We start from the raw sequence: 26,079 nt of genomic DNA on the forward strand, positions 1-26,079 counted from the left end.
GTATCACGTCCAGAGTTAAGCGTCTTGGGTTTTATGAATTTATGTTATATATCACACACCGCCCCATATCACACACCGCCCCTCATCCAGGCATCCTGAGCATGTAGAGATGTGAGGAGGTGAGATAGATCAGCTCCAGACTGATATCTGGCCTGCTGGCCTTATCTCCCTGTCCCCAGCTGGATCAGATGGCCTCTAACCCCAGACACAGGCCGCTATCAGGCCCAGCAGAGAGAACCCTGCCCTGGGTAGGACAAAGCCGGATGGCTCCCTGCCTGGTCCTCCTCTGACTGACTGGTCATGATTTGTTACACATGAGAGATAAGCCAGCCGTGTGCTGGGGTTAAGCGTGCCACTTAAAAGGCACTGGTTCTCTGTGATCACGAGTGCACTCTCCCGCTACCCCTTAACCCCTAACCCTCATCTCTCTTTCTCTTGTCTGTCTCACGCTCTCATTTTCTTTCTTTTCCTTTCCCTGTATTCAGCTGCTGTCGTTCTTTCTCTTTCTGTGCCTCCTGTCTCTTCCTCTCTCCTTCTTTCTAAAAGAATGACACATGGCCACAGAAAGAGACAAAGTTGATATTTTAAATTATACTTTATTTCATGTAAAAACAAAACAATAAAACAAATAAATTAGATATTTCTAAAAATAATATTCTTGAGGATTTTTTTTAAAGAACATTGTGATTGTTACAATTGTATTGGGCGTACATAAATGGAATGTCATGCAGTTGATCCTGACGTTGTGTAGTACGGGAATCAAAACAACAACACTGAAGATCTTTGTGATAAACCTCTCGATGTCGAAGGGCTAAGTTCAATTCAAAGAGGCTGTTCTGAAGCTCATGGTTTGGTTTTCAGTTGGAGGTCATGCATTGGTATAGCTGCCTTACAGGAGAAAAAATATATTTTTGAGCTAATTTGCTGAATGTTTTGTTTTATAAAAATGATGACACACCAAATAAATCTCACAACTCAACAGTAAGGATATCAATATACACAAAATGGTAGCCATCCCCACTGCCCTGCTACCTGAATAGCTTTTGTTATTTCTTTATTTTTACTGTATGAGCATTATGCTTTGCTTTCAACTGACAACATCACAATCTTTATTCTAAAAATGCTTTTGAGTCATCTGAATGAAAAACAACCCAGGGCAGTTAGATTGTGACGCGTTGTTGAAACAGCAACATGCAAGGCTTATCTATATGATTTGAGGTGAACCCTTTGCATTTCCTGGGGGACATTTCTAGAGTTCTTCCCAATGGTAACAGAGCATCAGAATTAGCATTTGTATATTGAAGATGGTAGCAGGATAAAGATGGCTATCAGTGGGAGCCATGCATTAACATAATAAGGGACTCTTCATTTGCACACAGGCCCAGGCTGAGGGGCTGAGGCTACCCCTGGATCATCCTACCCTCCCTGTCCCCACAGTGTCCCCACAGTCACACCCATCAGGATTGCCAAAGAGCCTATTGTCCAGGTCCGGCCTCAGCCTGTACCCCTGCAAACACACTGGGCCTGGTTAAAGGGTTTAGAGGGGAAACAAAAGAGGAGGATTCTCCCATTAGAAATCAATCACACTGGGCCTTTCACATTCAGACATGCAGGTCCAGTCCTTTTCTTTTCATACAGCACTGACAGTAGAAGCTGGGCTGCTCCCCCTGTATTCCCACAGTGTCCTGTGTTGAATTGTATTCTTCTCTTTCAGGGCCCAGACCATACTGTTCTTACAGTTAGTTTATGTATGCAACAATTGAAAGCATAAGAGATTGGGGGTCCTGAGGGCTTTGACCGACTGGCCTCAATGCCATGTAAAGCCAGAGCAGAGTACAAACGGGGCTGAGGTTGTTTTGATGAAATGGAATGAGAATCGCAACGACTTTTTGTCTGTTAAAACACTTGAATACATTATTTCTTTCTTCACCTCAGTTGGACACCTTCATTTTCGTATCATTTAGAATAATTTATAAAAGGTAATTGTCTTTTTTGTGATATGTACATAAAATATTTGTATATTTTAATATATTCACAGGAAATCAAAAATTCAGGCACTTTGCTGCCCCTACAGCAACTTTTTAATACAAGAGATCCTGAGATTTAAGACAATTTTAAATAGCAAAATGTAAAATAATCTTATATACAGAGAGATGTATATTTAACAATCAACTTCTCTGTTTTTTTTATATCAAAATAAATATTTTTGGTAACACCTTATTTTAAGGGTCTGCAATAAATAATTTATAAGGCATTTATAAACCATTTACTAATTATTAGTAAAGTATTTTTGCAGTCCGTAATGTAAAGTGTGCACTATTTATACTTTATAAACACTTTCTGAAGGTTTTGAGTGACCCGTGTCATTTCTCACAAATAGATGCTAGACATTCCAGCAGTACCTGGTAAAAGAATAAGCATTCAACACAGGATGTTTAAGGAAATATATATACATGTGTGAATAACTTGCTTACTAACATTTACAAATGTAGGAATAATTAGTAATAAAATGTGAGAAAACTATTTGTAAATGCCTCATAATGCCTTATGAATGGTTTATTATGGACACTTAAAATGAAGTGTTAACATATTTTTTGTTAAAACATATTTTTCTGGTTTAAAAGCCCAGTTTGGATACCGTTCAGAGACAAGCTCGGATGAGTTTGAGTACAAGAAGCCCATTGTCGATCCTCTCTGTAGAGACCCAAACAAAAGAGAGTCCTTTTACTATAACACCCCAAACCTGATAAGAAGAAGAAGAGGCAGCCATTTTAGATGACCAGGGTCCTGTAGTGCCAAGGTTTGAGATACTGTTCTTAGGCACAGTCCCAGAGCAGACAGTCCAAGTTACACTTTTCATGCAACATGGTTGTTTTCTAACGTAAACTTCTCCAGGTAATGCCCTTTGAGCCAGAGGACTCCCGTTGGAGCCACAGTCTACCGCAGTGCCGTTTTCATGTCTACCCGAGAATGCACGTCGTGGTAACCCAGCAGACAGGGGTCGGTGGACAGGGCATCGTGGGTAAAGACAGAGTCATTGTCCGAGGAGCAAGAACTGGAGGTGTCCTCGCACGACGGGGAGTACTGTTCAAAAGGTGTCGACAGGTCCAAGTACTAAGAAAAAGAAGTAGGAGAGAAACAGTTAAGTTTGGTAACACTTTGCATTTGTGTTGTTGTGTATTTTATTGTATTTTTAAGCTTGACGTTTGTGTTGTGTGATGTATAGTAGGTTTGACATTTTATCTGAGACTGTGCTGTGTACAAACCCAGAGAGATTTGGTTTCTAATCTTGAACTACAGGGTGTCTTACAGTAATAAACTAAACTATAGCTGGAACAGTCTGTTGCAACAGGACATCTGGCGAGCAGATTGTGTGTGTGTGTGTTTGTGTATGTGTGTGTGTGTGTGTGTGAACGGGGATCCAGACACCCACCTCGTCAGAGATAGACAGCAGCACTCTGTCTAGCTCCTCCACCAGCTGTTTGAAGGTGGGTCGTTGTGTGGGCACAGCATGCCAGCACTCCCTCATCTTCATGTAGCTGCACACATACACATAGACAGACAGGGCTAGTTAGTATCAGGGTATGTACACATAGACAGACAGGGCTAGTTAGTATCAGGGTATATACACATAGACAGACAGGGCTAGTTAGTATCAGGGTATATACACATAGACAGACAGGGCTAGTTAGTATCAGGGTATATACACATAGACAGACAGGGCTAGTTAGTATCAGGGTATATACACATAGACAGACAGGGCTAGTTAGTATCCAGACAGGGTATGTACACATAGACAGACAGGGCTAGTTAGTATCAGGGTATATACACATAGACAGACAGGGCTAGTTAGTATCAGGGTATATACACATAGACAGACAGGGCTAGTTAGTATCAGGGTATATACACATAGACAGACAGGGCTAGTTAGTATCAGGGTATATACACATAGACAGACAGGGCTAGTTAGTATCAGGGTATATACACATAGACAGACAGGGCTAGTTAGTATCAGGGTATATACACATAGACAGACAGGGCTAGTTAGTATCAAGGTATATACACATAGACAGACAGGGCTAGTTAGTTAGTATATACACGTAGACAGACAGGGGGTATATACACATAGACAGACAGGGCTAGTTAGTATCAAGGTATATACACGTAGACAGACAGGGCTAGTTAGTATTGGGGTATATACACGTAGACAGACAGGGCTAGTTAGTATCAAGGTATATAACCCATCCACAGCATTTTCACATTTACACACATCCAAATATAGCACAGGAGAAAGGACCCAAAATATATATTCTAAAGGAAGGCAAACGTCCACTTACTGTTTCTTTCTTTCACAACACAGTAATAAATATCAATTTACAACTTCAAGTTGAAGGGTTAGGTGAGGAGAACGCTGTGGTGAGTGTTTGGTAAGTTTTGGTATGCACTTATGTGTGTCTACTCACAGTTCGTGTGTGCAGTTGGAGGGTTTGTCCATGCGGTGGCCTTCCTTCAGCAGCTTGAAGAGCTCTTCCACGGGGATACCGGGGTACGGTGAGCCCCCCAGGGTGAAGATCTCCCACATCAGCACGCCAAACGACCACACGTCACTCTGGTGTGTGTAGACTCGGTCGAACAAGGCCTCTGGTGCCATCCACTTCACTGGCAGACGTCCCTGCAAAACAGAACAACCACGGTTAGTGAGCGGTGGACAGGCAGTAAGTCAGTCGGTGGCCACAACGCCAGAGCCGAAGCACCATTGCAGTTCTAGCCTTTCATTCAGTCTTCTCCACTCCCCCCACTCCTCCCTTTCTTTCGCCCACTTCCCTCTTCCCTTCCTTGTCCCCTTTTTCTAATTATCTTCCATTAAGCTGGCTGCCAATCAGTGGGCACACATCAAACATCTGTCTTTAAGAGCATTAAAGCTGCAAACAGGCACAAGCCGACTGGGTGACACTAGACAGAGAGCAGACAGTATGCTGTGTCTACACATACCAGCTGGGGCTATTCTAAAAGCTGGCCAGCCAGACTACGCACAGCAGCACAGCCCTGGTACAGGCACTTATATCTGGGTTTAGGAGAGGGACAAGGTGCCACAGAGCCAGTCAGGGGGATAGCAGGATTGGATAACTCACGTTGGTGGTTTTCTTGTAGTAGTCGATCTGGTGTACTCCTCTTGCAAGGCCGAAGTCTGCGATTTTCATGACGTTGTCTTCTGTGACGAGGACGTTTCTGGCAGCAAGGTCTCTGTGGATGCACTATAGAGAGGAGAAACCAGAGTAAAGTCATTGAACATGAAGATAGATATATGTTGTTTTGAGTTTAATGTTAAGTGCTTGTGAAATGATACCCTACAATTAAAGTATTGCAATGACGTGAAGAGGTCTACATTGCGGTTGTCTGTTTCTGCAGGCATCTGGTAAAACCAGATAGGATTGACAAAGAAATTATTCGCTGTAAGTTTCTAAAATGAAAAGACCCGGTCTTAAGTCAACACGCAGCGTCCAATTTTAACCAGACGCACCAAATTAAGTCGACTTTATATAGATCTGAAGGTTTCGTCGAAAAACAATCCCTGTCTGCCAGATTTGAATGGATGTCATTAAGTTTATTTTGGTTTTCATTTGAAATTGACGTGGCATTTGGGGATTGGTGGAAATGAGAAAGCCCTGGTTTTGCGGGGGCTCCGTAATGGTGGGGTGGTTTCAGACTGCTGCATTCTTAGCAGGCCACAGAGACAGAAACCCGATGCCGGGGCACAGACGCAGCTCTGCGCCTGTTTGCTAACAGATTTATGGCAGTGCTAAAAAGGACAAAGCCCACTGCGGGAGGCAGGACGGAGGGATGGATGAACGGAGGGGAAAACAGGGCTCAACCACCACTTCACTGTGGAATGACAGGATGGTGTGTTGATAAGAGAGAAGAGGATAGTGAATGAGGAAGGGAGTGTTGGGGGTAGGAGGGAAGGAAGGAGGGAGGGGTTTGCAACTTGCTCTTGCTTGTTGGCTAAACCCCTTAGGCCAAAGTCATTCTATAGAAGGCCAGGTACACATTTTAAACCTGATAGAATACATACGGAGATAACTAAACCCCTTCAGGCCAAAGGCATTCTATAGAAGGCCAGGTACACATTTTAAACCTGATAGAAGACATACGGAGATAACTAAACCCCTTCAGGCCAAAGTCATCCATTTGAAAGTCAAAGGATAGAGGTAGGGTATACAAGCTCAATTGCTGGCCAAACCCCATTAATACATAGTACTCACCCTTTTGGAGGCCAGGTACTCCATGCCACGCGCCACCTGGTAGGCACACGACAGCAGGTCTTTGAAGGTGAGCTGCTCCTCGGGCACTTTGGTCACATCAAACGTATAGTCCATGCCGGGGGGCCGGCGGGCCCGCAGGTACTCCCTGAGGCTGCCTTTAGACGCATACTCTACCAGCACGTACAGAGGACCTGATGGGGGAGAGGAGAACGTTTGTGACTGAGTCCACCCTCACTGAGGATGCCTGGAGGCATGGGGCCACCATTAATGGCAACTTCAATGAGCAGGGCTAGAATCAAATGAGTGAGGAGCAAAAGTGAGATAGTAGCTTTTGACTTTTGGTTGTTATTATCTGTTGTGAACTTTTGTCCTGAACTAACCTTCTTGTGTGCACACCCCCAGGAGGTTAATGATGTTCTTGTGCTTGTCCATCACCTTCATCAGCTCCATTTCAGATATGAGATCTGACAGGTCTTTGTCTGTGGCATCATCTGGGGAACGAGAAGGACACACATTTTACATCTTATGAACATATCTGGAAATAGAGTTAATAGTAAATACTAGTCATTGTCCAGTCTCCTCCTAAGAAGATGGTACCTAGCTCATACCTTTCAGCATCTTGACGGCCACAGTGGAGATGTTCTCCTGATGGTCCTTGTTGATCCCATAGGCCTCAGCTCTGACCACCTGACCGAAGCAGCCCTCACCCAGTGGCTTCCCTAAAGTCAGACTGGAAAGAGGAAGGACAATGATGGTCAGTACAGTGTAGATACATGGAACTCAACAGAAACCAAAACACACATTCAAGATGGAGGAATTCAATGACCATTAAGCAACTTCAACAAAACCCCTAACAAATGAGTAAGTCAAAGCAGGACTTACTTCTCCCTGTGAAACTCCCAGTCAGGGTCGTAGGGCAGTTCAAACTCCATGACTCCGGCCAGCATGGGGGAGCAGCTGGAAGACAGGCGGGCCACTCTCATCAGAGACGCACTGGACTTCCCTGACGAGTTGGAATCCACAGAGTACTGTCTGCGGAGGGGGAACTTGGAGAGTTTCTGGACGGGGAGGACATCGAAGGGTTCTCTGCTTGGGTTGACCTGCATGCGACACAGCACCACAATCACGATGGCCATGACCAGAGCCAGGAAGCCAGACGCGTAGATGATGATGTCAGTGTACTTGGTCTCCATTAAGTCCACCTCGTCAGCTACGTCCTCTTCTGTGAGAAGACAATGAGAAGGAAATAAGAGGATTGGTTAGAGACTAACTGTCTCAAGCTCAAGTGACAATTCCTTCTGAACTCCTTTGACGATACAAAAAGACCTGTAGTATGTTGACCCAAAAGACAAGGGACCATTTCTTCTGAACTCTTCTAGATTCCTTACTTTGGCCATATGTTGCCATACTATTGTTTGAGTAATAAACGTACCTGAGAGGACAGTGAGCCAGGCAGACTGGTAGGAGTAGCCGATGGAGTTTCCAGCCAGACAGGTGTACTCTCCAGCATCCTCCATGGTCACATTAGTCAGGTAGAGAACTTCCACCTCCGACATGTTGAGGCTGCCTGTCTTCAGTATCTGAACGTAAGGAGTCCCGTCTGGACCGTAGCGGTTGCCGTTTCTCTCAATGTGTTTCAGCCACTGGATGTGAGGCTGGGCATCGCTGTAGACCTTACAGAAGAACTGGACATCAGTGCCCACCACCGCTGTAGTGTTGGCTGGCAGACCAGCTTGCAGGATAGGCCTGTGTGGGGAGCGCTCTGAAAACAGAGAGCGAGGTAGGGGGAGGGAGGGTGAAATACAGAGAGAAAGTGTTAGACTTCAGAGGGCATTGAGGATTCCCCTTGACTGGGGGAAGAGTTCAAAGTTTGGCCAGGGAGACAGCGAGTGGGAAATTCCTCTGTCTGAAATACCCTAGCCATTGAAGTAAATACTAATCTAAAATTACAGTATTTTAGTTTTCTAACATGTGGCGTTTCAGAGGCATGGAGAGAAAGGCCAGTGGTAATGACCAGTGTTAATCTGACTGATCGCAGTGCAGCACAGCATCGCCAAAGGGGAAGGGACCGATAAGCAGCGTCTCTCACAACCAATGCCAGCCATACTCAGGCAGTCTCACTAATTGGTTTCATTAGCAGCTTTCTTTTCTAGCCAGGCCAGCCTTGAAGTCTCTCTATCTCTCTCTCTATCTCTCTCTCTGTGTGCATGCTCTTTTCCCCCTCACATGCTTTTGGAGACAGTAGTTGACCCCACGCCAGACTGCCAAGCCGGCGAAACAAACTGGCCAGTCACAGGTCAGGGGGAAAACTGGTTGGGACGTTCTCTCTCCCCTGCCGCGGCTGACGCCAGCCCCCCCGCCCCCCCCTCTTTATCCCCGACAGGCCTGATATTTACTGCCTCTGTGTCTCTCTCTCTATCATGAAACATCCCGGTGGACTTCTAAAGCCCCGGGGCGGGTGCTGGTTGAATCGTGGCACCCCCGTGGGCCCAGCCACTCTGGCGGCTCCCTGCTCGTCTCTATCCTCCCTCTGTCTGAGGTGGGCTTTAGAACCTCTGTGTTTCTCTGTGTCTAGTGAGATGCCGCTGGGGCAGAGCGGGGAGAGAGCTGGGACGTGACAGTAATTAAGTCTGACATGTGCTAAGTATCATGGGTCGGCAGTGGCTCCGCAGGGAGACGGGCCTGTGTCTAGATGTCTAGAGTGGGGTGGTGATGGGTGTAGGAGGGTGGTGACAATACCGTATAGTACTGCACACACTATGGAGCTTTGACTAGCTGTGCAGACTTTATAATGAGTTTATGCCAACTTTACTTTCAGTCGTTATGGAGAGGCAGACGGAAAGTGCTTGTGTTAAGTTTGACAGAATTTGGTTGAATTAGAGGATGGTGGAGGGAATTACTTTTGCTAATTTCCCATACTATCACTCCCAGCTTTGGGAGTTGAATGTCAGATGAGCAAACAGCAGACTATTGTTGGGTAGGTGAAGAGAGGTTTTTGTTATGAAGTGGATGGTTGTGTGTTCTTACCCAGCACGTCCAGAAGGTAGCTGTGTGTGATGGAGCCGTATTTGTTCTCCACCAGACAGGTGTAGTTCCCACGGTCTGAAGGCACCACACTCTCCATCACCAGGCTCCAGTGCTGGTGTCTCAACTATAAATGTACAAAACGGACACGTTAGAAATGGGTGGTCTATACGTTGTGTGTTGGACCGTTCCTATGGATACAAGTTATATGGGCTTGTCCTTTGGAAGTGCTTGTCTGTCTCTATGGTAACTTGTTGTTGATGGATCCAGTTTAAATAGATTCACAATGTGTTACTTCCCTATTGAGACTAAATGTCAGGTACCAGGGTTGAGGCCAAAGTATGTGGAGGTTATACACTAATAAAGAAAACCGCGAACCACCGTCTTTCTCCCCCTCCCTCCTTGACCCTCCTTCTCTTCCCCACCTTAGCCACTCTCTTTCTGTCTTTGCTTCCAGGTTGGTCACTGTCTCACCTTGATGCCTCCAATGCGGTGCTCTCCCCTGAACTCGTGTCCGTTCTTCAGCCAGCGGATGAAGGGCAGAGGGCTGCCCATTGCCGGGCAGCGGAACTTGACCGTGTTCCCTGCCGGCACTGCGTACAGCTTCTTCTCCATGCGCTGGGTGTGGGTCCAGTAGGGACCTCTTGTGAAGTAGACCTGGTCATTATCTATCTCAGCTGACGTGTCTTCTAGACCATTGTCCTCATCATCATCACCTGAGCCCAGTGAGTCTGAGAGAGTAGCATAAAGACATGAAAAGAGTTAATAACTTTATCATAACTGATCATTTAGAAAGGGTGAATTTAGAACATAGAAATTGATCAATAGAACCTAAAACTAGATTGGATCCTACATGTATCTCTAAGGCTCAGATCTTATTTTTCTAGATCCAGACCTCACCTGCTACAGTGATGGTGAAGTTCCTCAGGGGCTCCTTGGTTCCCCGGAGGACACACACATACACCCCAGAATCCTCGTACGTCACATCTGTGATCTCTATAACGCCCCCGCGGATCTGGATGCGGGCGGTGTGCAGCACCCGGGTCCACTCTTTGTACCAGTACACGCCCCCTGGTCGATTGGTGTCACAGCGCAGCTTGAGGACATCACCCGGTTCCAGGAGCAGGTGCTCATTGGTGTCCTCACCAAGGTCATCCAGGACAACTGCAGGGACAATGGGGAGACAAAACAAACACGTGAGTATTGACACACGCTGAAAGACACGTACACACACAGTACAATCAGTGGGCACATCTCGTTTTAAAAAGAGTGGCCATTCCCTCAATTATGACCTTTCAATTCTCGCCCACATTATCCCCCTGACCCACCCGACACATACAAAAAAAATTCCCCATGGCGACCGGAGGCCTCTCCACCTCTCTTTGCTCCTTGTTTTGTTCAGCATAGATCAGTGTGGGAGTGAGAGCAAGCTAGCTACCCGAAAAAATAAAAGAGAAAGGAAAGATAAAAAGGATGAAGCTAATGAACGTGACAGCGGATGGGCCTTCACAAATAAATCGATGGGGTGGCAATGGTTCAGTGGAGGTCTAAGAGACAGGCTCGGAGAGAAAGCCCCGTTTCAGCCCACCAAACAGCCTCTCAGTCACACAGATGACCCCTGTCATCCTCATTCATACTCCTCTCTGTTCTCTCTACTCCACTGGGATAGAGGCAGTTCAATGGCCATTACCTGCTGGGACTTCAATGGCCGTACTTTGGTCCAGGGAATGAGAGATCAGGGTCTCTAACAGGAAAGACAAGGTATGAGATTAATATACATTGACTTCCAACTAGTTATTGTTGTTAGTCATCAATTACTATCAGGATATAATTGACTATAAAACACAAGGATACACTGAATGGAAAGCCCTAGAGATCCTATTAAATTATGTAGTCTAATTCCTAATTCTATGTGAGAAGCATCCCATAGCCTGATTAATAAACTCTGTTTTACCTGGTAGAACCTGTAGCCAGGCAGACTGCATGGACTGAAGCTGGTGTCCAGCTTGTGTGGTGGTCTCAGCCATACAGATGTACTCCCCAGTGTCCCCCAGAGAAACGTTGCTCAGAGACAGAGAGTTCACTTTGGAGATGTTGCTCTGGAGTGCCGTCAGAACTCTAAGATGTGGCTGGCCCTCGGCTCCCAGGCGATCTCCGTCTCTCTTCAGCCACTGAACCTTGGTGAAGGCCGGCCGGTGGACCTTACACAGCAGCTTAACCTGTCCCCCTACAACCGCTGTAGCATTCTCCGGGTAATGAGGCAAGATGAGTGGCCGAGGCACTCTCAGATCTGTACAGAGAGAACGAGAGAGGAGAGGAATTGTGAGAATAATTTTTAAAAAGAGAAAAACTCCCTAGGTTTCAGTTTACATCTAAACGCTTCCATAGAAGTATGTGTTTCTTGCATTTCTCAGCATGCTTGTGTTTGAATGTGGGCTGGTTGGTTGGTGGGTGATGGAGTGCACTGATAAACTGGGGGCTAATGTGTCACGATAAGTGCTCCCCTGGCCTCTGCTCGTTCAGCCATATACGATGTACCCGCTCAGTTAAAACGCTGAAAAGTGCAAATTCCAGGCCAATTTTCTGTGTGATTACTTCCTGCAGCTCCCTCAGTCAGTCAAAAGGCAATCTGTTCCCCCTGCTTGAGGAGCTGCTCTCCCTAACTGCTCTACGAGCCATGCAGAGGTAGAGGAGGAGGAGGAATACACAGGGGAGAGCTAGGCCACCAAGTTAATGGTGAGAGAACAACACGACCCTGTTCACTCTGTAATGCTCCATTTGTAGAACCAATTCATAATACCATGATTATGCTTTAAGAGGTATCACATATTAAAACCTCAAGACTTGAGCTTTGGATAAAAAAAATTAAAAAGTGTTCTTGAATTGCCACGATTATCCTCATCATTTGTATGGTTGTTTGAATTCAACTCAAATTAGCAACAACAAAAAATACAGTTCTATTACACTGTAATAAGTACCTTATATGTTCCTTGTCCGTTAAAAACTCCCATTCACTTGACTATGAGATTGACCCATCTAGCCATTCGTTTACCATCCCATCACACACTGTGAATTTACTTTGCAGCATAGTATAAAAAGCCGTGGCAACTTGAAAAGTGCCGCTTTCTATTATTCCTGGAAAGGCGACGTTTCCCACCAAGTACACAGAGCCATGCTAATGAACTTGTGAGGACTTGGAGAGGCCTGTGGCCTTCATTTGAACTCACAGCTGAGTGTGAATAGTCACCAAGTGTCGAGGGGACAAACACAACACCACACAAAACATTTCACTGGTGTGACTCGACTGGATGGGGGAACTACGCTGGGTTTGACCATTTGGCCATCAGATGCACTCGCCTCTTTTATGACTAGAGTTCCTTTAGAGTTGAATCCATGGTATGCTATGGTTTGTTTATTTCCTGGGTGGCACATTTGGCAATGTAAGTCTTCTACATTAGTATCCTTTCACCACAAAGGAAATGCTGAGAACCAACTGCCATAACGCAATATTATCAGTAATATACTGACTCTGTCTCAACAGTGAGCGATAATATTGTACCCACGTTGCTTACAACACATTAGGACAGACCAGTGATTAACCAGTTAAAATGCAAAGTATCCTACATGCCAATGAATTTTGATCTATGTCATATCTGCAGGGGATATATTCCTCAGTAAATCACAGTCAAAGCCTGAGTGTGAGCAGCACTGTTCTACGTTAGCACACTGATGCCTGTGCTCCGGAACTATGTGTGTGGCACACATTTCACTCCTCCTCCGCGAGAAAAATATCACAAAGTTCATCCTGCAGCCACACTTAAAAGAGTTCACGGCTACCTCTGTTCTCTCTCTCATTCTCTCTTTTTTTCTGGTTGGTAAACAGGAACTTTCCTGGATGGTGTTGAAGTGCTGAATTATTACCGTTGTCCAATGAGTCAAATGTTTTCTGGCAGAGATTTAGTGCTGCATTCTCCACGGCGGGAGTGAGCTTTTCCACGGAGTCTTAACAAACAGGCCCATTGAAAAACGACCAGGGTTCACCTTACACAGCCCCGTCTCCCTGTCTTACCACTCTCACTGCTGTGGTAGCCGAGGGGTTTATCATCAGTGAATTGTATTTAAATCTTTTGGAAGTTATTTACTGTGCTTGGACTCTAAACAGCTGTGAATAATGCAAATAAGTTGATCAACGTTTTTTAAATAAACCCTAGACTAGAGTAGGGCTTCCTCCATTCCTGATAGTGATCAGTATAGGGGCTTATAAAAAAGACCACAGCTCCTGTGAGCCTGGAGGGCTGCAATTTACCGAGGCTGTAGCCAATCTGCACACATCATAACAATACTTAGAGCAAAATGGATGGCTGTGGCAGGTAATAAATGAAGACAGGCGTGTGTTTGTAAAGCATCAATGGAAGGCCCCCCCACCATCCTCTCCTTCCTACCCTCCAACCCCGGCCAGACAAATTTACACTTCCGAGCCCCAGGGTCTTGGAGGGATCGGGTAGCATGGTTTACGGCACCAAAAACACTGTTTTTTAAAAAATCTTTACCCCCCCCCCTTCAAAAAAAATGATTACAACCTTTCTCCTTCCTGTCACCTTGAATTCGACTGGATCACACCTTCCCTATGGCTCGCTTCTCTCCTATAAATAGACCACCCTAACGAATCAAAGGCTTACTGTACTGTACAGCTACGGGCACTTTTTTACTTCCCCAGTGAGATCTTTCAGTGAATAAAATGGAAATGTGAGGGGGAAGTGTTCATTTAATGGCCTTTCTATTATTTTTAAAGCTTTTGTTGGTGGTTTATTTTATTACTTGTCTGAGCAGAACTGAGCAACCTCACTTGAAACATTAAGCTGGGAAGTATAGACTTGAGAGATGTATTTTAAGAAACTGCATAGTTGAGAAACCACCCTCTGGGAGAATTCAACCAGTGGTTCATCAGCAAATCATTCTCAAGAGGGCTTCGGACCATTCATCAGTATAGGAGAAATAACATATAAGAAGAACAGTCTTGGCAATGTTTAGAAACCTACCTTTTGTTTTTACGTCTTCTGGCCCGATGGCTTTGGTCAGGAGTCCAACAGTCAGACAGAGTATGACGATGCAAACCGTATAGACATTCACCATCTTGCAGGTGTGTGTGATAGCAAAATAATGAAGGGGGGCTAACCCTGGCCTCACACACCGATTCCGGGCATTGGCAAACTCAACACACACACACCAAAAACCGGACCTGGAAGGACAACACAGAGTGAGACAGTCAGTCAGTCATTAATTAAAATTGTAGCATGTGATTTCAGTAAGTAGCACTGAAATTGTTTGTGGGATATAGCCTTGTGAATAGGTAGTGATAGAAATAGACTCTTTTAGACTGGCCTTGTATTCTAAACTGGTGTCCTGACTGTTTAGGCATTAAAGCACATTGTCCACTGTCCCCTGCATCATGAATAACTAAAGGGTGTGAATGTGCGGCTGGAAGAAAGGTGCACAGCCTGTCTGGATAATGGACCGTTACTATGAAAACACTTGAGACTTGCCAGGAAGCTATCGGGGAGCAACAATAGCAAATTCACAGGCACACTCAACACAACAGACAGGCCAGAACAGAGAAGAAAAATAAGCCTACACATGTCATTTTTCCCCGAGCCCCCTAAATAATCAGCCTGCCTCAAAGACTAGGCATAACATTTATATAACATAGTAAAAGTAAACATGTGACACTCAAATGAGTATGATATGTTAAGCTTGGTATGGTTACATAAGACAAAATGTTACTTAGAAACCATAACTAAAGGAGGGAGGTTGGTCTAGCAACCCAAAGGTTGAGTGTTTGAATCACATCACGGATAACTTTAGCATTTTAGCTACTTAGCATGTTAGCTAACCCTTTCCCTAACCCCTAGCCTAGATAATGTTAGCCACCTAGCTAACGTTAGCCACAACAAATTGTAATTCGTAACATATCATATATTTATATCATACTAAATGGATGCTGGACATCGACAAATTACTAGCCTACATACCATACAAGATGTAACATACTGTATCATACTAAATGGAGGGAGACTGATCTACATTTACTATGTTACGTCTGCCACTGAGTCCAGGTTGAAATAATCTAGTGAGGATTTATTCAACATTAAACTATTTTTTAGAGCAGACTGTTCTTATGATGACAAAAAAACATTTTGATTTGATGGAAATATGTTTATTTTTTATAATCGCGTGACAGGGGACCAAAGTTGGCAACAGGAACAACAGGAACAAGACTGAGCGGCGTGATTATTTTTGTCCAGGTGCCATGACGCCAACCGAACCGAGCCGGGCCAACTGTGCACAGGCGCCAGTCCTGGAGTGTTCCATGCATACCATGTGCGTGCCGCCATGGCGCACACACTTTAATAACTATGCCCGTGAATGAACTATAGCCTATTCTTTCTCCATTTAGAACTGTGTGTGTGTGTGTGTGGGGGGGGTGTATATGTGGTCTTATTTACGGTGCGTGAAAGGTGAGTTCATCTCGATGTGGTCCCATGAAGACCATGAAATAAACTAGTAAAAGTTGCCCAGTGATTTGTCTGTGTTTATGACAAAAGCACCAGGTGAAATATAAACATGCCTTCATTGTCGTGGAGGATCTACACAACCGGTTAATTTGTTTGCGATCATTGATTCGCTTTAGCCGTTACAATGTTGTTGTCATAAATCAAACGATGTCTTCTGCTCCTTTACCTTCCAACAACTCTTTCTGTAACATTTTAACTAGATGATCATCGTGAGAAATTCGCTATAACTTAAATCAGTTTCTCAAGGCGCGTTACAATTATTGCCTATACGCCTATCTTTGTAGCCTAACTGATATAACCAATCCAAAGTATCTAGTTGGTTTATCGCATAAACTATTGGGAGAGAAAACACAACAACACCATGTCATGTTTGTGCGCGTCTGTTTCACACGCTCCCAAAGTCAATCAAATCGATTTGACAGTGAAAACAATGTTGTAACTCTTTACTGCACAGATACTGCCACATTCAGCAATCTCTCATTCACTTGTGAGAAAATTCTGAAATTGAAGGGGATTTTGCAATGTCAAAAATACATTATAAAAACAGAAGTATGGCTGTATTATCATGCATTTCATTAAAACTCTTACATTAGACTAACCGAATCACACTGTCTAATATAGGCCTAATGTTAAAAAAGCTTTTAAAAAAAACATAACCAACCATGGAACTATTTGCAAGAAAGGTTATTCATGGACTAGTACAATGTGTGGAGTTCAAATCAATTTGGCAATGAAACATACAGCCAGGAAATAATTATGCAACCTCGCGGGTCCAAGGAAATCGTATTACCTTTTTTGTCGGTGTTTGCTCTTAATGATCAATCCTTGATAAAGTCTATTAGGCACCAGAATATCCAAGTTCCATTCGATCGATGTGAATATTGGGCTTCTGTTTCTTGGTGATTGCCTTTAATGTGGGTCCCGGTGAAAACCTCGGAGATACACTTATACATCCATCAAAACAACCATAACATGAAGGACAGCTACCGGTGTGGAGCAGGCAGGGAAGGAGCTAGCGCTGATCCTTGGAACTGGGGCGCAAAGTCCACTTCACCCGGACCCAATTGTGTTCTCACAGCAGAATGAGGCTTGCGCGCCTGGCTCCTTATTTCGGGTTCATGCTGCTGAAAGTGCTACATCCATAAGGAGAGACTTCGGGCAACTTGCTGCTCAATTCACATTTCCCCTCTTGCGATTGGAAGGAACAAGATCCGTGTTGGTTGCTGCAAATAGAAACAGATAAATCTCCGATGTTCTCGGTGTAGTCCCTTATATCGCTCCTTTCTCAGTCAATGTGGATACATTATTCGACAACAGCGCTTCAATAATAGAGCAGATGTTGGTCAATCTTTGCGCACCGTGGTTTGCGCTTCAATAGCTCAGACTCCGTGCATAAATGAGTTGGTCCCAACAGAACGCAGTACATTTAAAAGCGAGCTAAATCTCAATTAGGCTAGCTAGCCACTCTGGTAATGGTGCGGGTAGCTTTCTGCTGCGTCTCGCTGCCGATCCGACTCCACTGCACTGTGAGCGCAAGAGTCACAACAATGGACTAAAACGAGCGAGAAGAGGGAGGAGGGCGTAAGATTCTGTAACCCCCACCCCCAAAACAAATCCCCTCAGAGGCTGCCCCCTCGGTGACAAATATAAACCAAGATCTCTGCCGCCTCCACTCCATTTACCCCAAATCCAATATCTTAATTGACAGTTTCTCTAGATTGTTGCTCAATTACGTTTAATGTCTCATTTGAGGCAGATTTAATACTAGACTATAGATTATTATTTTTAAACGTAGGCTATTAGACTTTTGGTTTTAAAAAAACAAATTAATTAAATATATTCTTCTTGAGAAATAAGTCAAAACCATAACCTGAATAAAAGTTTAACTTATATGCCTATTTGTTATTTACCCATTTATTTCCCATATTTGGCAAATCACTGTAAAGGTAGGACAATTGTCCTTCTCATATGCAAATTAAGTTGTTTTTGTGAGATAGCTTTATATTGTTCCTTCATTTATTACATGTTAAATTGGTGTGTAAACAAATAGGACATAAAAGGTTCTTTGAAACAGATGCAATTATAAGGTACTTGTTTTTGTAGGCCTATTTAATAGCTGCAAATTGACCCGCTTAATTGCATCATTATGGTATAAAGCAATCCAAGGTAGGCCTAATCCCTTTAATTGCAGTTAGAGCCAGAACACAAGGCTTAATTCATTTATACATTTAACAAATCACACTGTCAGCTGCTAAACTGTAGTTTAGTTCCTTTAAACCTTTACATACTCACGAGAAGATTTGTTTTAGTCAAGTACTTTCTTTTATTGAAATGCAATCTTTTTTATTCTTAAATTATTCTTGTTTTATTTTTGCATTTTGCAGGTACAGGATGAAGAGAGAGAGCGTAGCACACAGCCCAAGCGCCAGCCCCGGTTGGGCTACTCTCATGGGCAAGAGCTCTAACGTTCTGCCAACAAATTTCAGCTTGAGAGGGGAACACGAACTCCTTTCATGTCAGACACAATGATGTGAGAATGTGGGCCTCATCCAATGCACGCACTTAGACCTTCACACATGCACACACACACACACACACACGCACGCACGCACGCACGCACGCACACACACACACACACACACACACACACACACACACACACACACACACACACACACACACACACACACACACACACACACACACACACACACACACACACACACACACACACACACACACACACACACACACCTCAAGTTCATGCCATGCCAATGGTCTGCTTAAGACAGAAACTAGCCTAATATTTCTATCCTGTTTAATCAACGGCTGATTTTCACTCCTCTGTGCTCTACTGCAACGCTACTGACTGAGGACTGGATGATACTGTCCCCATGCCAGAGCCCCTCAATGTGGCACAGTGAGCATTCCCTGCTCGCTATTGGCCTTCCTGTCTGTTGCCTGACATCATGCTATAAAGCAACGCTGCAGAATAGATACCTGTGGCCACAAGAAAAGGGCAACCAGTGAAGAACAAACACCATTGTAAATTCAACCCATATTTATGTTTATTTATTTTCCCCTTTGTACTTTAACTATTTGCACATCCTTACAACACTGTATATAGCCATAATATGATATTTGAAATGTCTCTATTCCTTTGGAACTTTTGTGAGTGTAATGTTTACTGTTCATTTTTTATTATTGTCTATGTCGCTTTTGTTTATTATTTGTTTCACTTGTTTTGTCAAGGTTAAGATATGTTTCCCAGGCCAATAAAGCCCTTTGCATTGAATTGAATTGAGAGAGAAAGAGAGAGAGAGAGAGGGGTGCTTGGGCACTGGGACCCAGAAGGTCCATAAATAAAGCAAACCTCTCTCCACATTTCACCTCTGTCCCTTCGCTTTCTCTCTCTTCTCATCCCCCTCTCTGCATCTCTTTCTCTGTCTTCCTTTCTTTGCTCTGTCTGAGTGTTTCTGTCACCCCCCCAACCCACTTCTCCCTCTCTCTCTCTCTCTCTCTCTCTCTCTCTCTCTCTCTCTCTCCTCTCCCTCATGCTCTCTCTTTACCCTTCTCTCTCCTTGTCCTCTCTGGCCTCCTTTAAAACTGCTGACATTCCACTCAACAATGAGTCTTTCCCCACAATCAGTCAGAGCTGGGTTCTCCCGGCCGGCACTAAAGCAACCAGGCTAACAATCAGTCAGAGCTGGGTTCTCCCGGCCGGCACTAAAGCAACCAGGCTAACAATCAGTCAGAGCTGGGTTCTCCCGGCCGGCACTAAAACACACCAGGCTAACAATCAGTCAGAGCTGGGTTCTCCCGGCCGGCACTAAAGCAACAAGGCTAACAATCAGTCAGAGCCGGGTTCTCCCGGCCGGCACTAAAGCAACCAGGCTAACAATCAGTCAGAGCCGGGTTCTCCCGGCCGGCACTAAAGCAACCAGGCTAACAATCAGTCAGAGCCGGGTTCTCCCGGCCGGCACTAAAGCAACCAGGCTAACAATCAGTCAGAGCCGGGTTCTCCCGGCCGGCACTAAAGCAACCAGGCTAACAATCAGTCAGAGCCGGGTTCTCCCGGCCGGCACTAAAGCAACCAGGCTAACAATCAGTCAGAGCCGGGTTCTCCCGGCCGGCACTAAAGCAACCAGGCTAACAATCAGTCAGAGCCGGGTTCTCCCGGCCGGCACTAAAGCAACCAGGCTAACAAAGTCAGAGCCAGGCTACCAGGCTAACAATCAGTCAGAGCCGGGTTCTCCCGGCCGGCACTAAAGCAACCAGGCTAACAATCAGTCAGAGCCGGGTTCTCCCGGCCGGCACTAAAGCAACCAGGCTAACAATCAGTCAGAGTTGGGTTCTCCCGGCCGGCACTAAAGCAACCAGGCTAACAATCAGTCAGAGCTGGGTTCTCCCGGCCGGCACTAAAGCAACCAGGCTAACAATCAGTCAGAGTTGGGTTCTCCCGGCCGGCACTAAAGCAACCAGGCTAACAATCAGTCAGAGCTGGGTTCTCCCGGCCGGCACTAAAACACACCAGGCTAACAATCAGCCAGAGCTGGGTTCTCCCGGGCGGCACTAAAGCAGCCAGGCTAACAATCAGTCAGAGCTGGGTTCTCCTGGCCGGCACTAAAGCAACCAGGCTAACAATCAGTCAGAGCCGGGTTCTCCCGGCCGGCACTAAAGCAACCAGGCTAACAATCAGTCAGAGCCGGGTTCTCCCGGCCGGCACTAAAGCAACCAGGCTAACAATCAGTCAGAGCCGGGTTCTCCCGGCCGGCACTAAAGCAACCAGGCTAACAATCAGCCAGAGCTGGGTTCTCCCGGCCGGCACTAAAACACACCAGGCTAACAATCAGCCAGAGCTGGGTTCTCCCGGCCGGCACTAAAACACACCAGGCTAACAATCAGCCAGAGCTGGGTTCTCCCGGCCGGCACTAAAACACACCAGGCTAACAATCAGCCAGAGCTGGGTTCTCCCGGCCGGCACTAAAACACACCAGGCTAACAATCAGCCAGAGCTGGGTTCTCCCGCCCGGCACTAAAACACACCAGGCTAACAATCAGCCAGAGCTGGGTTCTCCCGGCCGGCACTAAAACACACCAGGCTATCAATCAGTCAGAGCTGGGTTCTCCCGGCCGGCACTAAAGCAACCAGGCTAACAATCAGTCAGAGCTGGGTTCTCCCGGCCGGCACTAAAGCAACCAGGCTAACAATCTGTCAGAGCTGGGTTCTCCCGGCCGGCACTAAAGCAACCAGGCTAACAATCAGCCAGAGCTGGGTTCTCCCGGCCGGCACTAAAACACACCAGGCTAACAATCAGCCAGAGCTGGGTTCTCCCGGCCGGCACTAAAACACACCAGGCTAACAATCAGCCAGAGCTGGGTTCTCCCGGCCGGCACTAAAACACACCAGGCTAACAATCAGTCCAGCTCCCAAATCCCAATGCCGCTCCTTTGTGCCCGCCAGCTGAATGTGAATGCCCCATTAAAGCCTATTTTCTGCAGCTCCTCTGTTTCCCTACAGATCCCCTCCTAACCGCCCCTCTCAAAAAAGACTGATCTCTCTCTCCCTCTGTGTGTCTCTTTCTCCCGCTCACTTTATTTCTTCCGGCCCTCTCTGACTCTCTCCCTGGTTTTCGTTTTCTTCCTCTCCTCTCTCTCTGTCCTTCTCTTGACCTAGCATCCAGGTCTAATCATATATATATATATTTGTCTGCACTTGTTTTGTGCTCGAAAACTAGTAAAATCAACATGTTTGACTTTTAGAAATACATTGTTCATGCACATACGGGTGGCAGGGTAGTCTAGCGGTTAGAGCGTTGGACTAGTAACCGAAAGGTTGCAAGTTTGAATCCCCGAGCTGACAAGGTACAAATCTGTCATTTTACCCCACTGTTCCTAGGCCATCATTGAAAATAAGAATTTGTTCTTAACTGACTTGCCTAGTTAAATAAAGGTAAAAAAATAAATAAAAAATACACTATTAGTATCCTCTCATGTACACCCTTCAGATCAAAGCTATGCCAAGAAAAACTCTGCATAATGTTAAACCAACCTCAGGTTATGACAAGCAGTCTGAATGGTATCAACAACTATCTGCAGATCACATCATCATTATCTGCACAATTACACTTTTGAACCACACAGTCAATATAATTGACATAAACATTAAACATCCCAGTAACCTTGGTGAACCCCTTTGGTGACATCAATGTTATTAGACAGAAAATAGATGTTTTGTGTTAGATCTTTCTCATATCTGTCTTATTCTTTAAAATGACATTTTCAGGTTAGATGTGTGGGCTTTCACCATGCATGTGTAATGATGTGTGCTGAGAGTCGGGAAGCAAGTTTAGGGAGTGAGTGTTTTAATAAAATAAACAGACTATAATACAAAACAAGAAGCACTAACAGCACACAGACATGAAACTGAAACAGAAACAATGATGCCTGGGGAAGGAACCAAAGGGAGTGACATATATAGGGCAGGTAATCAGGGAAGTGATGGAGTCCAGGTGAGTCTGATGATGCGCAGGTGCGCATAACGATGGTGACAGGTGTGCGCCATAATGAGCAGCCTGGTGACCTACAGGCCGGAGAGGGAGCACATGTGACAGCATGTAACTCATCTCCCACTCTGTTAGATTGGCTCACCTTTCTGTCTCCTGTTTCCTGAGATCTGGTTTTAACACGGGTCAGATTTTACAACATCTTTAGCGAAAGTCCAAAGTACACAAATAAAGGAGGCAAAATGGAATTCATAAAGAATATAACACCGGTGGTAATGCCTGCACTATGTGGGGGTTCCCTGGCCTAACACCAAGGGGCAGACACCCCAATAATTTGACATCACCCTAAGCTGTGGCAGGAATCTGTGGTCAATGAACAAGGACTTTAACTAGCATAGATCGAGTTTCCCTCCCTAATGAAAATGTAGGCAGCACCCAGTGTTTCTCTGGCACCAGGGAAGCAGTAAGGAGGCTGTGTTGATGTTGATGCAACAATTGTACCTGGTTGTTGTGTTAAATAGATGCAGGTGGGGTCAGAGTCAAACACACACAGATCTTCTCTTGTAATGCTTGGGCAACGGGGAAGGCTAAGCACAAGTGTGTGTTTGTGTGATGGGAGGAGGTCTTGGATTACAGTATTGCATTCACAAACCTTAGGAGAGGCTTAACTTTTTAAGACGTTTCTAATTACACCACCTCCAAATAGCTGGGAGTGAGACCTATGCCTAGAGAACCTTTGTGTCTGCTGTAAGAGGTGTACATAGTAGCACAAGATTAAAACACCAGCTAATGAAAAATGTAAGCTCAAATTAATTTTCTCCTATTGAGTTTATTCTTTCCAGGTGTTGAAAGCCTAAGTAGGCCTATGCATGGGGGAAAGTTAAGGTGTACTTTACTTTTCTTAGTTGTGAGCATTTTTGAAGATGTAAATGTTGTATAATATTTCATGATTAAGTATAGGCTTGTGTAATGGTGTAGATTCTTATTTTATCAAGATCAGTAGAAATTAAAGACAAACAAGCTCTACATTTAGTTTTGAGAGGCTGCCTTTCCAAAGAAAACAAACTATTGTTTTTAACGATACAGTAGTATGCCTAATATTTGTCTTGGTCATTTTGGCAGGGTTGAACTTTAAACTATTGCTCCCCTTCACTAAGCCAACACAGACAACAGCAGATATTGATGAAGACACATTCCAGCGCATCAGATCAATCTAATCTACATGCAATTCTCATTTCTTTCTCTTTCTTTCAAATTAGAGCTTGTGATTATTTCACCAGGTGGTTCCCACACAACCCCATTAAAACCCATTAATCTTCCCCGTGGCCTGTCCCCCTAGCTCTCTTTATCTGATAACATTAGTGATATGTTGGATACCTCCCACACCTTCACCAGCCCTCAGAGCTCCGGGGCCCTTTAAAGTGTCGGATAGTATTGATAGTATGCATACTTATGCTAATGAGATTATCCTAGCTGATGTCCATGAACTGATAGCAGATAGTGGTATGGAGGGCCAATGTTGGAGCAAATGATAATCACCAGGGTTAGTGAATGGACTGTGTGGGGGGTGAGGTGGGAATGAGGTGAGGTAGGGGCAGGGTGTGAATGCAAGGTGGGGCTGGTCGCTCATTAACTCCATGCTTGTTGGTGCTGGGTTATTGTTCTGTCTTTGTGTTAATCATTACCTGCTCTGGCGCGCCGACAATGGAGTGACTGAGAGTCCCCTACTGTAATTCAAGGAGGCTACTGAAGCCACAACATGACCAGAAAGAAAGGGTGAGAGAGACAGAGAGGGAAAGAGTCCCCATGGCCTCTCCCACACCCATCTGTTTTCAGAAAGATGGATTTCATGACAGCCACTGTTTTTCTTCGTTTCTTCTCCCTTTCTTATTTGATATTCTTTCTTTCCGCTCTCTCTTTCCATCAGGCAGGGGAGTCCTCCTGTCCCCCAGCTAGCAGCAGGCTGAACCTTCCCTGAACTCTTCCCTTTTAATTAATCTCACTTTTTTTTTTTTTAAATTAATCTCACTCTTCCCTTTTAATTAAACTCACCCCCCCCCACAAAGACCAATTTTAGGACGTATATTTGACCAGGTTGAAAGTTTTACGAGGGTATCTCATCTCTTGTCTGAACCTCCCTTTTTTGAGTGTGTGTGTTTTGTCAGGGGAGCGTGTGTCACGCCCTGATCTGTTTCACCTGTCCTTGTGATTGTCTCCACCCTCTCCAGGTGTCACTTATTTTCCCCAGTGTATTTCTCCCTGTGTTTCCTGTCTCTCTGTGCCAGTTCGTCTTGTATGTTTCCAAGTCAACCAGCGGTTTTCCCATTCTCCTGCATTTTGCGTTCTCCTTTTTCTAGTCCTCCTGGTTTTGACCCTTGCCTGTTTCTGGACTTTGTACCCACCTGTCTGACCAGTCTGACTGCCTTGACACGAGCCTGTCTGCCACTGTACCTCCTGGACTCTGATCTGATTTTAACCTTTTTGCCTGTCCATGACCATTCTCTTGTCTACCCCTTTGGATTAATACACAATGTAAGACTCCAACCATCTACCTCCTGTGTCTGCATTTGGGTCTCGCCTTGTGCCGTGATAGCATGGGGAGTTCTCAGCATCACCACCCTGGATGGTTCCGACCTAGAATATGTGGACATCTATAAGTACCTAGGTGTCTGGCTAGACTGTAAACTCTCCTTCCAGACTCATATCAAACATCTCCAATCTAAAATCAAATCTAGAGTCGGCTTTCTATTCCGCAACAAAGCCTCCTTCACTCACGCCGCCAAACTTACCCTAGTAAGACTGACTATCCTACCGATCCTCGACTTTGGCGATGTCTACAAAATAGCTTCCAATACTCTACTCAGCAAACTGGATGCAGTTTATCACAGTGCCATCCGTTTTGTTACTAAAGCACCTTATACCACCCACCACTGCGACCTGTATGCTCTAGTCGGTTGGCCCTCGCTACATATTCGTCGCCAGACCCATTGGCTCCAGGTCATCTACAAGTCCATGCTAGGTAAAGCTCCGCCTTATCTCAGTTCACTGGTCACGATGGCAACACCCACCCGTAGCACGTGCTCCAGCAGGTGTATCTCACTGATCATCCCTAAAGCCAACACCTAATTTGGCCGCCTTTTGTTCCAGTTCTCTGCTGCCTGTGACTGGAACGAATTGCAAAAATTGCTGAAGTTGGAGACTTTTATCTCCCTCACCAACTTCAAACATCTGCTATCTGAGCAGCTAACCGATCGCTGCAGCTGTACATAGTCTATCGGTAAATAGCCCACCCAATTTACCTACCTCATCCCCATACTGTTTATATTTATTTACTTTTCTGCTCTTTTGCACACCAGTATCTCTACCTGTACATGACCATCTGATCATTTATCACTCCAGTGTTAATCTGCAAAATTGTAATTATTCGCCTACCTCCTCATGCCTTTTGCACACAATGTATATAGACTCTCTTTTAATTTTTTTTTTTTTTTTATACTGTGTTATTGACTTGTTAATTGTTTACTCCATGTGTAACTCTGTGTTGTCTGTTCACACTGCTATGCTTTATCTTGGCCAGGTCACAGTTGTAAATGAGAACTTGTTCTCAACTAGCCAACCTGGTTAAATAAAGGTGAAATTTAAAAAAAATGATTCAGTGATGTTTCAGCACCCTTGGAGTGAATTAGGTGAATGAAACATCTCATTAAGACAGCA

General features: G+C 45.0%; 1 protein-coding gene across 1 annotated transcript; it reads right to left on the reverse strand.

Annotated features, from left to right (window-relative positions):
* Positions 1-576: 576 nt before the first annotated feature.
* LOC112228540 (fibroblast growth factor receptor 4) lies at positions 577-17,398 on the reverse strand. Its single transcript, XM_024393943.2, has 16 exons — positions 16,650-17,398; positions 14,327-14,526; positions 11,242-11,577; positions 10,978-11,031; positions 10,188-10,451; positions 9,762-10,018; positions 9,291-9,414; positions 7,696-8,025; positions 7,146-7,485; positions 6,872-6,993; positions 6,644-6,754; positions 6,264-6,454; positions 5,133-5,255; positions 4,464-4,672; positions 3,434-3,539; positions 577-3,114 (listed from the first exon to the last, which is right to left on the reverse strand). Exons 2-16 carry the CDS (start codon positions 14,418-14,420, stop codon positions 2,938-2,940), a joined length of 2,838 nt encoding a protein of 945 aa, XP_024249711.1. The 5' UTR covers positions 14,421-14,526; positions 16,650-17,398; the 3' UTR covers positions 577-2,937.
* Positions 17,399-26,079: the final 8,681 nt, after the last annotated feature.

Source organism: Oncorhynchus tshawytscha, linkage group LG30 (assembly GCF_018296145.1).
Source record: "Oncorhynchus tshawytscha isolate Ot180627B linkage group LG30, Otsh_v2.0, whole genome shotgun sequence".
NCBI lineage: Eukaryota > Metazoa > Chordata > Actinopteri > Salmoniformes > Salmonidae > Oncorhynchus > Oncorhynchus tshawytscha.